The sequence below is a fragment of the Takifugu flavidus genome, chromosome 7 (genome assembly GCF_003711565.1).
Source record: "Takifugu flavidus isolate HTHZ2018 chromosome 7, ASM371156v2, whole genome shotgun sequence".
Taxonomy (NCBI): Eukaryota; Metazoa; Chordata; class Actinopteri; order Tetraodontiformes; family Tetraodontidae; genus Takifugu; species Takifugu flavidus.
Genome location: NC_079526.1, coordinates 7,961,039 through 7,976,479, shown reverse-complemented (window position 1 = coordinate 7,976,479; position 15,441 = coordinate 7,961,039). Strand labels below are relative to the sequence as shown.

The 15,441-nt window shown below is 43.6% G+C and overlaps 3 protein-coding genes across 3 annotated transcripts; 2 read left to right on the top strand and 1 right to left on the bottom strand.

Moving 5' to 3' along the window:
* The first annotated feature begins 121 nt into the window (after positions 1–121).
* On the top strand, positions 122–2,056 carry ccl25b (chemokine (C-C motif) ligand 25b). Its single transcript, XM_057039196.1, has 5 exons — positions 122–272; positions 520–600; positions 1,093–1,210; positions 1,386–1,506; positions 1,598–2,056. The coding sequence occupies exons 2-4, from the start codon at positions 537–539 to the stop codon at positions 1,504–1,506; spliced, it is 303 nt and encodes a 100-aa protein (XP_056895176.1). The 5' UTR covers positions 122–272; positions 520–536; the 3' UTR covers positions 1,598–2,056.
* A 2,466-nt stretch (positions 2,057–4,522) lies between these two features.
* LOC130529046 (serine/threonine-protein kinase NIM1) lies at positions 4,523–9,202 on the bottom strand. The gene is made up of 4 exons (XM_057038943.1): positions 8,543–9,202; positions 7,351–7,653; positions 6,856–7,124; positions 4,523–5,903 (listed from the first exon to the last, which is right to left on the bottom strand). The coding sequence occupies exons 1-4, from the start codon at positions 8,562–8,564 to the stop codon at positions 5,151–5,153; spliced, it is 1,347 nt and encodes a 448-aa protein (XP_056894923.1). The 5' UTR covers positions 8,565–9,202; the 3' UTR covers positions 4,523–5,150.
* Positions 9,203–9,348: 146 nt separating this feature from the next.
* Positions 9,349–11,358, top strand: pole4 (polymerase (DNA-directed), epsilon 4, accessory subunit). Its single transcript, XM_057038944.1, has 4 exons — positions 9,349–9,734; positions 10,659–10,743; positions 10,966–11,007; positions 11,132–11,358. The coding sequence occupies exons 1-4, from the start codon at positions 9,483–9,485 to the stop codon at positions 11,143–11,145; spliced, it is 393 nt and encodes a 130-aa protein (XP_056894924.1). The 5' UTR covers positions 9,349–9,482; the 3' UTR covers positions 11,146–11,358.
* The last annotated feature ends 4,083 nt before the right edge of the window (positions 11,359–15,441 follow it).

Sequence of the window (15,441 nt, the reverse complement as noted above, 5' to 3'; positions counted from 1 at the left end):
GGAGATCCACAACGTGCTCTCTCACATCGCAGAAACTTCAACATATGTTTCTTTTTTAGGTACCTCGAGCAGAAAGCCCCGTGGGGTTCTGTCATCAGGTTGCACTTTTACACAGCGGTTATAAAACTCTTGTTGACATGTCAGGGGAGGAGGAGAGGTGGGGTCGATGTTGGGGGAGGGCAGATTTTATGGGCACATAAGAGTATTGAGGCACCACGAGCTGCTCAGACAAAAGATCGTCTTGAGATTTAGGAGGTCCTGAGTGGCAGCAGGTCAGTTTCTTTTGCATGTTGAATATTCCTCTCGAGGCTTTTCCAAACCTGATGTGCTGGGCTGGAAATGAGAAGTTGCTGCTTCAGATGAAGTAGTCGCAACTAGAATCCAGATCAGAACTTTTTCTAACTAGAATTCTTTCTCAGCCGTCCAGATGGGACGCTGGAAATCGGGTGAAATTTCCTCCTGAAGAGTTCTGTTTTGTTCAACTTTGATTTAACCTTTTTTTTTTTTTTTTATCTGCAGAGAAACCAAAACTGACCATGAAGCTCCAAACCTTGTTCCTCCTCCTGCTCTTCACCTGCATGTACATGAGCCTGGCTCAAGGTCAGTTTGTCCCATTTATGGATGTGTTTGTGGTCAGAGATATTCATACAGTATGAGTGGAGGCGTCATGAGCAGACAACATCTGACTGCAACTGTTTTTCTAACTAAACCTTCATTTTCCAATCATGGGAATTAATGGCTCAAAATTATTGACCGGTGTGCAAAGTTTAATCTGCCTCAGTATGTTGTGATGGGCTTAATAAGTTATGAGGTTTGAGAAAGAGCTGCAGCGCATTAAACACAAGAAACAAACACAGCTGACTGTGCGGTATTATTATGGTAATAGTGAGATGTTTTTAAACGTAACTATCCGTTATATTGAAAAAAAAACAACTATTGAAATATGCTTAGAGATTAGCCACGATTTTAGCCACGAGATTATCTAATTTCTAGATATATTCCAATGTTATTCATGGTTCCTCGCGTGACAAATAGTGCCGGCAAATTACAACCCTGTTTTCTGATTTAGAGATCTCCCCCCCCCCTTACCAGGGTCATACGGCAACTGCTGCCTCGGCTATGTGAACTCGATGAGGCGGAATGCAAAGAAGAACGTTGAGAGTTACTGGAGGCAGGAAACGGATGGCGATTGCAACATCAGAGCTGTTGTGTGAGTGACCTCACCTTCACTTTAGAGGCTGAGCCAGCATTTCTCCTGGGTTTTTCTTCTCTTCCCAAAACCGTCCCGTTACAATCGACTGGCAAAGAGAATGGAAAAAGAGAATGTTTTTACATGGAGAGGTTGAGTTGGCAGCAGCATCAAAATGATCTGAAATCCTACGCAGGTTTCAGATGAAGAAGAAACGGTCGCACCAGAAACAGCGGACTGTCTGCACCAACCCAGAAGACGCCTGGGTCCAGGAACTGATGGCGGCTGTGGACGCAAGAGTGGCAAAGCAGAATTAGGTAAAACAGGGAAATAGACTCATAAGACTTTACCAACATGATTACCAGCGAAAGTCCTTGATTGTTGTTCCTGTTGTTCAACCCTTTTTAGGAGAAACCAGAGAAGAGGAGGAGAGTGGAGAACAGATGCTCTCTATAAAACACATATAGCACATCCTAAACGAAACTCATTTAAAGGAGACATTTCTGCTTGCTAAGTATGTAGCACTGTTCGGCAGCTGTAATTCAAACTCTCGGAGCTTTGAACTATTTAGTGTGTCTTTATGTAATGTGTGTACATGCTAAACAGCAAGGATCAAATCAAGAATTTACCCTGCAGAGTGAGGACAACTCAGACAGTGAGGACATCAAGACTGGGTTTGAGTTTAAGTCAGCGTAAGGGGTTTGTGAGAAAATACAAAGGTGTGTGTGTGTGTGTGTGTGTGTGTGTGTGTGTGTGTGAGAGAGAGAGAGAGATGGAAAAAAACTCTGCAGAGACACAATGATTCTGATTGTTCATTGTACAATTTTACTTTCTTTATCTGTGAAATAAACCAAGCTTTCCTGTTAAGACTGCATGATCTAATAAATCTGACACGATAATGATGAGGTTATAGTCATCCGTCAGCTGCTGAGATTATCAAGAACAGTTTAAAGGACGAGATCAGTTTTAACAAGCAGGTTTGTTCACTTGTTGAGTTTGCAGCATCGATTCCTCCACAAACATTTCCTTTGTGTTGCCGTCCAGTTATACCAGCGTTGTCAGAACATGCTGTTGACACAGGCTCCCACATCTGATAGGACACGTTAGCAGGCCGAGCCTCTAAACAGGAAAGATTCATCCAAAATTAGCAGCGAACAATCCAACGACAATCACGGCTGCGACTGTGAAGCAGAGGCTGTCGTTGCCAGACGAGCTTCAGTGGAAGTTGCATCGATTCTGCACCAAAGAAACGCTGGTTCATCAGCATATGTTGAGCACACGTGACATTTGCATCTGCTTTGAATAAACACGCTTCTCATGGCTGCAGCAGGATAATTAAATGATACCATAACTCAGAGGTGAATGAAGGATTTACATGTTGCTGGAGGAGCTTGATGGTGCGACTGTGCCCCCTCCCTCACGCCCTCCCCTTCAAGTGTGGTGAAATATTCCGTGCAGATGTGCTCGGTTGCCTCCTCGACTTTTACTTCCATTCACCCGACAGATTCCGAGTCGCTGGTTGCGTTTTGTAAACTATTTGGCCTGTCGGGTTCCTAACTGTGGTTACTCAGGTGTGATAAAGCAACCCCGATATCGATCGAGATCCGAGACTGTGACACAACGGAGAGAAAGCGGGTGTTGATGGAGCTGAGCTACAGTTGCCTTTGTTTTTCACACCATGAAGTTTTAACAAAGCCGCCATCATTCCTCTGAGTCGCTCAGCTGCCCCTTTTATTTCTGATCACTGGCGTGAAAATAATGACCCAGTTAATGTGAAGAAAGACACTGCTGCTGCTGGCTGTGTACCACAGACGGTTCCACTCAGGAATTCCTCCTCCTCCTCCTCCTCCTCTTCCTCAGGTAGGCTTCATTGTCAAGCCTCTGCGAGCCATCCTCACCGTGTGGCGCATACCTGCAAGATGATGTTTCTAGTTGAGTTAATGACCAAGAAAATGTGTTTCGTTTGAGGATATTTACGCCTCATTTCTTTCCTTCTGGTCATTAAATCCCAGCTGCAGTTTGGGAAATGGAAGATGATTTCATGTGCTGCTGCGATCCACTCGCAATTCGGCAGGTCCACCGTCAGAGAACATGAGCTTAAGTTTGGAGCCACTGCCGTTAGATTGCAGTTGTCCTGCAGTCTCAAAACAAGGACATGATCCATATGACACAGTGGAGACTATTACGCAACCCCACTCAACTTGAAGTTATTCCATGTTCTCACCTTAAACTTCCTGATCCATTCATCCATCTGGTCAGCACCACTTGTTCCTAATCAGGGTCACAACCCTACTCTATCCCAACAGATCGTCATAGTGATTACACCCACTCAGGCACACTGTGGGGGCGATTTATAGTCCACAATCAATCTAAAGTTCATGTTTTTGGTCTGTTGGGGGAAACTGGAGCAACTGGGGAAGCCCCACTCAGGCACTGGGAGAACACCTTAACTTCTCGACTGTTGTTCGAACATTGACGCTGCAGATGAAAAGGTTTTTAAAAAGGACAATTGTCTGGACCAAAAAGGTAGAAAATAATCTTGCAGTTTAAATGGAATTTAAGGATTTGATTTGGGCTGAGCTCCATTTGTGGTCGGAAAATAAATAAATAAAATAGTTCCATGACTGCGTAATCCTGCTTACTAACAGACAAACAAACCAATACTGAAATAAGAAACCTCTGGTTTTATGAAGACGGTACTTGAAAAGAGAAGCGTTTTAGAAACAGCCAAAAGCTGTCAAACGTTATAAAATCAAATTTGAGTGAAAACAGTGTCATTGACACAAGATCCTGGAGTCACGTTCATGTTCGTGCAAGAGCTGCACACCTGTCGGAGCTGAGCTCTTGTTTTTCTGAGTTATGCTAGTTAATGACTCCCAACAAATAAATGACCTGTTTAGTCTGCGTTTGTGGATGCAGACCACAAAAACAGAGCACCTGTGACATTAACAAACCTCTCCACATCTGTGTAAAGATCGCCATTGCTGCTGCAATCTACAAACACAACACATTGCTGGGATGGCCCCGCACTTGCAACTGTCCGAAACTTGAAAGGAAAAACAGCCACTTTTCCCAGCAGTAGTAAGGACAGGCTCTTAGAAATCCAAACCCCCGGCACGGACAAAAGTAAACATTCTCCATGGAGTTTAGAGTTTCTCCAGTGGTTCCTGGTGACCAACCCAGGGTTTATTCCTCCCAGGGTGGACTCCAGCACCTCCGTGACCCTGGTCAGGAATAAGAAGCTGAACAGGAGATGGAGGGATGGTTGCAGCGCTGTGAAAAGTTTTCAGTATCTGGCTTCACACAGTCACACGGAGATACTCAAGAGGCAAATAAATGTCCCCGTGGTGATTTATTTGTACAGAAAGACAGATAAAGTTCTGACAGGCTCAAGAGACTAAAGGGGATTTAAAGGGAAATCAAATTTTACTGGCTTTAATTACTGTTTGCTGATATATTTAGTGTCCGTATGAGGTCAGTGAATCATCTACAACAGTACTGGCAGACCTGGGGTCACATCTGAACAACTCTCAAAGGGAGACAATGTTCTGTACAGAGAGGCTTTCGAGACAATCGCATACGTTCTTCAAACAAACTGAAGGCATGTCTGGCAAGTTGTATAAAACACAAATAAATAGAGCTATTTTAGGTGGCTGAAGACGGATGCTTGCGTCTGTGGGGCCTAGCATGTTCTGAGTGGATTACCTGTGACCTGGGATTAGGTCGGTAGAATTACTGTTCGTACCGGATAAGAGGTTTGCTGCTCGCCGCAAAGGCTGATTGATCAGCGTCATGCCGGTGAGATTACGTTGCTGGTGATGTACCCTGAGTCTACTTACTTAAAATGGTCAAATCTGTGTGTGTGTGTGTGTGTGTGTGTGTGTGTTGTGTGTGTGTGTGTGTGTGTGTGTGTGTGTGTGTGTGTGTGTGTGTGTGTTGCAGTCAATCGATGTGATTTATATCACAACACGGCACAGACAGCTGAGGGAGTGTGTATCCCCATAGAGGTCACACACCACTTTTTCCGACCGCCAAACTCATCGGGGTGGAGGGCCGAGTAACCAAGAGCCTCCACCGAACGCCTCTTCTGGACTCGGTGGAGAAGGATCCGGTAGGTCCCCGTCAGCGGGCTCCGACAGTCCAAACAGGGATTGTTTTGGAAATGAATGGCCACAATTCCCTGATCCGACAGCAAGTCCTTCACTTCCTTCTCCTCCACACACAGAACCTGGCTGTCCTGAGCCAAGTGGGCTGGGGTCAGGGGCAACACGGTGTAGGGACAGGGGTACTGGATCCCCTTCAGCCAAGAACTGTCTGTAATCTGTCTGAGAGAGGAGCGATCGGCCGGCACCAGCCGCAGCATGCCTTTGATGACCAGCTGGCACGGATTGCACACGTAGTCGGGTATTCTGTAGGCTCCCTGAAGAATGCAGCGCTTCAGCCTGCCCATGCTGTCCCCATGAAACGGCATAGTGGCCGTCGCCATGAAGTACAGGAGGATGCCTAAAGCCCAGATGTCTGAAAACTGCCCGCTGTAACCTTTCTCCTTAAACAGCTCGGGAGCGGCGTACGGCGGCGAGCCGCAGAAATTGGTGAGGAGGTCGTTGGGGCCGCTCTCGGTGCTGAAGCCGAAATCGCCAACCTTGATGCAGTAGCTGGTGGTGTAGAAGATGTTCTCCGCCTTCAGGTCTCTGTGGACGATGTTGTTGTCATGCTGAAATGTTAAAAGACAAAAACTTAGTGTGGAATGGAAATGTTATGCAAAATAACAACTCTAATGTCTAAAGTCAAACTGATGAGTCTTCGGACGCCCTCATCTTCTGCTCCAGGCTCAGATCCATTCTGCTGTTGTGTGTGATTCCTCTGAAAGATCCTGTAGCTGCATTTATGCTGAGTTTGATTCATTACAACACAAGATGTACAGCGTAATCTGGTTGTGGATTTCACCGTGGGAGCTGGATGTGAAACTGCTTCAGCTAGCAAACGGCACAAGGGGTCGTTGTAAACATTCCATTTCCTTCAGTTGTTTTTGGTCTCTGAAGGTCTCGAACACACTAGGACATCTTTTCAACATCAAATTTGGCCCCGTTCTCAGATTTACGAGAAACTCTCTCCTTCCACTTTCACACACCACATCCAGAGTTGCGAAAGAGTCAAGGACGTGAATGATGCAATATTTCCCAACAGTGAAAAGAAAAACGTAGTGAGTGTTTGCATCCGCGCAGCCTCCTGAAGTACCTGCAGATGCATTTGTTCAAACTTGATCCACTTTCAGCAGCAGAGAAACGTTGCTTTCACACAGTGAGAGGTAATCTGGATTTCATCCATCAGCATTGTGTGGAGATTCTACTTTCTGTTTCTGGATTCCTAGGAAATAAAGCACTTTTTGGTCTTTTTTCCATGGAGAATTAAGCAATGATGGAGGTTGAGAACTTAGTCACACAATCAAATGATCCCCGGATTAATGCTTTTCCAGGAATTGTTCCTGCCTACTCTCATTTCCTGTCCACTGCAAACCAAGAAAGCTCCCACACCGTATCACATTACAGCATTTCCAGATTGAAGCCATCTGATGTTTATTTTATGTAGTTTTTGTGGTAGGTCGCAATAATCCAGCATGAGGCCGGTGGTGCACGCTGGGTGATGACTGAGACACCCAAACTCACCATGTGCGTGACAGCAGAGACGATCTGTGCAAACATCATCTTGGTCTCCAGGTCGTTCAGCTTCCCCCTGGTGGTGATCCTGGAGAACAGGTCTCCACCGCTGCCGTACTCCATCATCAGGTACAGCTTCCTGCTGCTCTCCAGCACCTCGTAAAGACGAACTATGTTCGGGTGGCACAGCTTCTCCATGCAACTGATCTCAGACGACATCATCGTTTGGCCCCTTTTGTCCAGGCGCTGCTTGTCCATGATTTTGACGGCTACCCTCTCTGATAAAAGAGTGGGGGAGGCTTACATGTCAGGATTACATGGTGAGAGGTCAAAGTAAGGACGAAGACTTGATCACTGGATTATATGACATTCTAACAGCTTGTTCTTGTGAGAAAGAGCGTGAATTTAACTTCAACTCAAGTCTCCTTGCTTGTACCGTTTTTGAAGTGAATTAGTTGAGTTCTAAAGGAACAGACAATGAAGGGTACTTGGATGTGACCTGACCTTTCATCAGGGCGTGGATGCCCAGCCTGACCGTGGAGAAATTGCCCTGGCCGATCTCTCCACGCAGCTCATAGAAGCCAACCCTCCTCCCGAGCACCAGCTCGTTGACGACCCGCTCGTTGTGGGTCATGTCATAGAGGAGTCTCTCAAAAGGCGACTGCTTCGTCCGCTCCTCTTCACTCATCTGTGGGATGGCACGTACGGGCCGGGGGGATGGGGGCTTGGTTGACATCTCCACCTTTAAAGACTCATCCTGGGAGTTTTTGCTCACCTTCTCCTTTGACCAGAGGCAACTTTTGAGTGCTTAAAAAAATAAAAATTATATGTATATGTAATTTTCATATATATATGTATACATAAATACAAACACACAAACACAGAAAATAAAGAAACTCCCATTAGGCAATGTATATTTCTACTGGACTTACTATGACAAAGATACAAGCATAATACTTAACACAAAACGTGACGAAGTATAAAAAAAATTGATCCAACAACAGTTACTGTCACATCAGATGTGTGTTTTTAGATTTTACTTTTAGACCAGCTAATTAAAGAGTCACATAAATAGCACCCTGGGATAAGAAGATTTACCTCCATACAAGCTAACTTTGTCTACAGGCGTTAGCGCTTCTGGCCTCTTTTACAACATTAACCTGCATCTCAGTTAATTTGCCCTCTTGGGAAATATATACAAATAATAAACGGTGATGGATGTCAGGCTTATTTGAAGTTACTCATATTTCTTTACATCACATGTAAAAGAAAGTGGAGCTGCCTTTGTCATCTTATGAGCTTTATAGCTCAAGATTAAATCATTTTCAAAGCTGATTTTCGAAACTGTGACAAATGCAGGATATATCAGAAGTTCCTGTTTTTCAGCAGTTCTGGAAGCAATACACACATTTCTCAGGTCTCAGCACATTTCCTTTGTAAAACTAGTCAACGTATTTCCCCCCACACATCAAAGTGAGATAACATATGAACAACAATGAGAGCTGACTTTGCGAATCTTCACAATCATTATAAGGATAGTTTTTCCTTGGGCAACCATGTATGTCATCAGTTTCAAAGTAACCACTTTAACAATGGAGTTTTTGGACATAAGGTGTTCCAGGTTATCAGATAATACATTATAAATTCTAAGATCTATAAAATAACCAAGAGTGTAGATAAAAGAAAATGAATTTACCTCTGAGCTGTGGGTCCTTCATGTCTGTTCCCGTGGATTTAAGAGCTGACCGTGACTGAAATGAATGAACTGCCAGAGGAGTAAATCTGTCCTCTCAATCCTATTAACACACAGTATTTGTGGACTGGTCCTTGTGTTACCTGACACATCCTAAAACTACGTTAATGCTGCATACACACTTAATAGAATAGACTTAAAGAGTTGTTAGATTTCAGATAGATAAGGTTAGAGAAAACTATTGGATGTTTTCTTATTGTCATTCTGAATTATTGTTAACTTATAGTTTAGTATTTATGCTCTTCAAATCCATGCAAAATACAGAGATTAATGTTGAGGTTGAGCGAATCATTCATGTCAATTATAGGCTGAAGCTGTGAATCACTACAGTATCCCATTTTACGGTCTTGTATAACTTAAGTATGAAATCTATTAACTAAGTTTAATGGCAGTTTGCGCCTTTTTGTTGCATTTCTGCCATCTCCTGGTTTGAGTTAATTCCTACAGTTTCGTTTCTGGACTTGCATCCATTTCATTCTACATCTTACTTAGTTCAATGTTAATATACTTCAGTAAATTGCTTAAGTAAATTCATTACTGGCCAATATACATATAACATGCATAGAACATACTTTACTGAATAATAAGCATCTCTCCGTGTAGTTCGCCCTCAATCGTCACTCTGAATGGCGCGGGATCGAGCCAATAGTGAGCGAGGACATAACAATCTGGCCAATCGTCTTTGAGGAAATAGTTGGCGGGACACGAATAGGCGGGACTTCCTGTTGCCCGTCCGACCAATCAGCACAGGCGTCTCCCTGAAAGACCGGAAGCACATGCGTGATCGCTCCAGCTAATGTTGTCATTTGTGACATGTAGCTGGTAAACAGTTGTGTTTCTTTTGTTTATTTTAGAAATTAGCATCTTTGTATAAAGAAAGAGAATGGCGACAACATTGGTGACATCGGTTAACCCCACGGAGCTCGATACTAACCGGAGTGGGAGCGAGGATGAGAACCGCGGGGCCGAGACGGAGGAGGAGAGCGGTCAGCAGCCGCACACAGGCCCCGCAGCCACCGCATCACACAGCCGTCTGTCAAAACTCCCGCTGGCCCGCATCAAGGCGCTGATGAAGACAGATCCGGACGTGTCACTTGCCAGCCAGGAATCCGTGTTTATTATCGCAAAAGCTACGGTAAAACACCCCTAGCAAGGCTAAAATAGTCAACAGCACTACAGTACTAACTTAGCCCTCGTTCAATGGCCTGTTAATGGTGTTAAAGATGTCAAATATGCCAGTGATGTATGTTGGAAAATGTTTTTTTGGGTCACTGCCTTCAACTTTAGTAAAACTGAGTTCCTGGTTTTCCTGGCCGACCGATCTATTCATCATCACATTGAAACCAAAATTGTAAACTTGTCTCTACTAAGGCTGCTCGAGATGTTAGCAGTCATGCCTGATGATCAACTGACCTTCTGATGTAGCCTCAGTTTCCTGGCCTCGCCACTTTGCCTTATTCAACATCAGAAAAAGGACCCAACACGCCACCCAGGTGCTGGTACACGCCATGGGGGTCTGACTCCTGCAATGCCCTTCGAACGGGTATTACGATGTGTGTGTGGAGCTGCTTCAGATGGTCCAGAATGCGGCGGTGTGTCTGGTTTTCAACCAACCAAAGCAGGCCTACACGGCAGATAGAGCTCCACTGTCTACCTGTTGCTGCCACATTGGGTTGAAGCCATTTATGCTGACCTACAGAGTACCAGCTGGATCAGTGCCCTCTGAGTTGATCAGTCTTATTGGAGCCCAAGCTACTGCTGGTCCAAAGCGTCATTGAGCCGTCCGTACAGGCATGGTGATCCAGACTAGTCTCACACTTTGCTCCATGATAGTGCAGCGACCTCCTGAGCTCTGTCTGAGCTGGGGCGACCACCTCTTCCTTCAAAAAGCTCTTCCTTACAGCACTTTTCTTTCTCCTCTTATCCCTTCTCACTTCCTCTCTCCTATTTATGTCCCTATTCATGTTATTTTAAATGTGCTGACTTGCAGTCATAATTGAGATAATCAGGCTTTACCTCCGAAAGGTGTGAACAAATGATTTTTTTTTCTCTCTTGCAGGAATTATTTGTTGAAATGATTGCCAAAGATGCCCTGGTTTATGCTCAGCAAGGGAAGAGGAAAACTTTGCAGAGGAAAGATTTAGGTAAATATGTATATAAAGTGCAGTTTGGAATGCTTGTGAAGAACGACTGGGCGTCATGATGCCACAAGAGGGCAGCACACACAAATGACAACGACATAGTTTCTATTTCTTATCCTGTAACATTAGAAATAAATGAGAAACATTTAATGTAGCAGGTTACAGCTAATGCCACTGTGAATTGTGAAAGAGTTTAGATGTTTCTTTGGTTTCTCCCCATTTTAGACAACGCAATAGAGGCCATAGATGAATTTGCATTTCTCGAAGGTAAAGAAATCTTTTTTTTTTTTTAATTATTACTAACTTGAAGTGAAATGAATCTGAGTGTAACTGTATGATATATTGACCTGTTCACAGATTTTATAAATGTGTATTTATTCTTCTTTTGTAGGGACACTAGATTAAATTTTCCTTCTGGGACAGAGAATGTTGGATATCAGCAACCAAGGACACAATTTGTGACAATAACCTTTTTTTTAAGTCATTCTCTTGAATTTGTAAGAGCTTTTCTACAGTGTTGGATTTTCATACTTAATTGACTGGAATAGAAAGGTGTAAATGTGTAAATATTTGTGAGATATTACTGCACAATGCAATAAATTTCTTATAAGCACGGAATTGTCTAACTTTATTGGACTGAATTATTAAAGTGAACTTGGGTTTAGATTAAGTATAAGTTATTTTTTTCAAATTAGATGGCTTTGATTCAAGACTTATTTGAATATATATTTCCTTGTTTGTTCCCACTTTAGAGTATAATGATATATTTAATGTGTTTGTTTCCATTTATCATCTTTTGGAAAGTCCTGCCCAGCTCTTCTGCTGAACCTGTTTTAAACACGATCCTGAGATGCTCCAAGCTGCAAGTTCATTTTTAAGTGGCATTTATGTGACCTGCAAATAAGAAGGTTGAAAGACCGTCTGCGCAACTGAAGTAGCAATAAATGTGATCAGATGCTTCTAAAGGGAGATTCAGGCAGAACCAGAACACAGCGGAACGTATCCCTGCACTCTCCTTAGCACCCCCACCTCAGTTAGGCCACATTAAACTCGGCGTCGGGCGTGAGGGAGCTGTCCAGGGTCCTGACCCGGTTGAGATTTTAGGGTTACCAGCCATTAAAAAGAACAGTTGGAATGGATTTGCCAAATGAAAGTGAAATTTTAAAGTGAGCAAAACTGGTGTAACTTATGTTGAAATGTTTAATTCAGCTGGGAGTTGGTCGCTCGTTTCCTGTTCCTCTGAGAACTGTTATGAACTTGTGTCTTCCTCCTAAAGACGTATGTAGCTCTGAAGCACATGTTACTAATCAAGTTGATCATTCATGGTCCCAGAAGGTTGCTGTTAATTAGAGACGTGCTGGTCACCAGGTAGTCCTGGACATGGACATCTCTCCAACCTCAGCTGAGGACGAAGGTCTTCATCTTTCCATCTTCAGGTTCTGAATCCACCACTCGATGTCAGCGAGGATGTGAGAGTTCTTCCACTTCCTCTGCTGCTGGCAGATTATCTGTATGACCATCTTGTTTGGGCGAAGCCAGAATGTCATCCCAGCCTCAGATTTCCCGTCTCCATGACTCATGTTCTCAATATCCTCAACTTCTGGTTGCGCTTTCTTCATGGACCGAGCACACGTCATCCCACACTGGTCCATCGCTGCCATGAGGTTTGCCAAAGAATCCATCCCATCCCAGACTTTGAGCATCCTGAATGGTATTCCAAATCCGCCAGAGAGAAGGGTCAAAAGTGAAAGCGGTTTAAAGAGGCCGCCAGACGGGCAGCAACACTGTGACCACTGCCAGGATGTAGCGCCAGACCACATTCTCCTTCATCTGCAGTCGATGACAAGAGCTGCAGCCTGGAACATTTTCTCCAAGTATAACAAAGTTATGACAAAAGGAAAGACAGTAAATGATGATGATGAATTCCTGCTGCCTACAGATGCTTCCTGTTGGAGTTCCCCTGAAGCTGAGCAGTCTGAGGCTTTAAACAAAACAGTTTTTCCTGTGACCCATTAATGTCTTTAAATCTAAAGTGCCCTTGAAATGAGCTTTTTTAATACTACTGTTACTGTTTCGGCTTCCTCTAGCTGTTTCCACACATCTGATGTATGTGCCCAGTCTATAGGGTGCTATGTTGCATCATCTGTCCATTTAGCTACAGTCTTTCTTTTGTCTTATTCACATATCAAATGCAGGAGCTGCATCTCTACCAGCAGCGGCTGAAATCAGCCATTTCAAGGGGTGAAAAATCCCTGATCTTTGTGGTTCCACTGCTGGCCTCTTATTCATATCGGGAGTGTTCCCTCCTATCTCATGGCAGTTTTTGTTTAAGCCGACCATTTTAGAAGCTGACACAGAGGAAACGGGAGCGCTGCAATGTTTCTGACTTCAACAGCTTTTAATGTTCACAACCTGCTAGGACGGACTGAAAACACCCAAGGAAGAAGCTTCAGGAGAGGTCCAGGCGGATCTCTTTGCTCTTATCGGAGAATTAAATGCATTTCTGACGGAGCTGAATAATCTTGGAAAAGCAGCCAAACAACTGCTGTCATGAAGCAACATCCCAGCTTTTTACACTAATTGCAGGAGGTTTGTCGGGGTGACGGGACATTCAAAACCTCCATGAATATCTGACTGTGGCAATTATAAAAGACTAAACAACAGCACCAATGACCATCTTTTGCCCGTGTGAACTGTAATTCCATATTTTATTTAATTGTCACGCTTATTTTTACATGATGTCTCAGATCAGTAATAAACCTTTATCTTTCTTGGACGTGGAAGCAGTAAAATAAAGCCAGTGATTTTGTTTGGAAGCTGAGAAGATCACAGAGGTTTGTATCACCAGGAATTTACTGTATTGGACCAGAGACGTGTGTTGTTCTTCCTGGCAGTGTCAGTTAAACACATCCAAAGCTCCTGCTTTCATACTTCAGGCCCAGTCAAGAGCCCTGCAGCTTTTTGCTAGGGGGACTTTCAAAATAAATGTCTCTGGTGTGTTTAAGATGATTTTCTGGGTTTAAAGTTTCGTAGGGTAATGAAACAGAGCGGTGAGAAGCACGGATGTTTGCTTCCAGGAGCGCACCAGTCAACTCCCTGCTGAGGAATGCCCGGCTGGCACAGAGGAGCACGGAGGGCTCATTTCTAATAAAATATAATCACATGTCGAGGTATTGGACATCATTTTATTTCCACTGTTAATAAAGACATTCCAGTGAGGAAATCTTAAATGAAATCGTGGAGCCTTGTGCTGCCAGCCATTCAGCCATTCTTTGTCTGAGCACAAAAGACTGGATTCATGTTTGGTACAGCCACAATTAAAAGAAGGTAGAATTACAGCCAGGTGCGTACCAGGAAGTGGGATCCTACTTAATTCAGCTCAGCAACTTAAAGGTGACACTGGTGGAGCCATTTATACACTAATTAAGACATTTAAGGGCAGTTATATGAGAATAAAATAACTACGTGTTGTCTCATTGCAGCGTGTATTTCCTCTTCTTACCGAGTAGAATCCCGGGATAAACGAGTAATTGGGGTCTGCCTGCAGCCTGTAGAGAGGGGCGTGGGCGGCCTGCGCAAGGGGGCGTGGCGTGCACCTGTATAAATCACGTCGAACCCCGTGAGATGTTAAATGAGCCCAAAAGCAAAAGCGATACATAAACACAAGATCTCAAAAATCCAGAGAAAAGCAATGGCAGATCGTACTGTAAGAGCCAGCAGATTCCATTTAATAAATGTAACAGACTTTCTCAATTGCTACACATATTTGTATTATTACCCGGGGCGATGCACTAAGAAAGTAATCTATGTCTTTGTCTCCACAATATTAAACGTTATTGGGCAAACAGAGGCCAAGACTTGTTTGTTTGTTCTTTCTTTATCTGATTTTAAATGAAAATATATCTTAGTCTCAACAGCAAGGGCAGGGCTGCTTTTTTCTTTTGCCCTTTCCAAAGCCTGTTTCTCAAATAAAATAAAATTTAAAAAAATTCTCTGCTATGGATTTAAAATGTACAATTGATGGACATTTGTTAGCATGTGTTCCATCTATTTCCTCAGACATGGAAGAAGGTTTGCCAGTTTTACAGGAGGGAAGAGACGTTGGTTGGCTAAAGCAGAAAGAAACACTAATAAAATGGTGGATGTAAGAATATGTGACAGCACAACCATTACTGACTGATATAATAACTTTACATGCACATGCAATAAGGCTTCATTCAGAAGGAAACTGCTGTCACCAATACCTAACAGTTGTGATGAGTACTGAAGGATGATTTTACTGCTGTTGTCATTGAGAGGAAATTTACATCTCATGTAAAATGAATGGACAACAAAGGTTTCTGAGAATAAAGAAATGTCAGCACAACATTAATGTTGGCACAGCTGCCCATTTGGGCTCATATCCCTTTAAGAAGCCTGTTCACTGGGCATGACACAGGGGTGACACGGTCCACCCACTCGACAGGTTACGCCCCTCTCTTGCAGGCCCCAGATGATACAGTTGGGATAGGCAGCAGCTCCCCCCATAACCAGGAGGAGGAGTCACAGAAAAAAGATGCTAATACTTCCTAATTTACTTAAATTCATGTTGCATGTTGGGACCAGTTCCCTTTCCCTGTCACATCCAAAGGATCTTTCCTTCACACCTCTTAGACATTCATTCCATTTTCTTTCAGTTTGGTTCTTGTACTTTTTGATTGC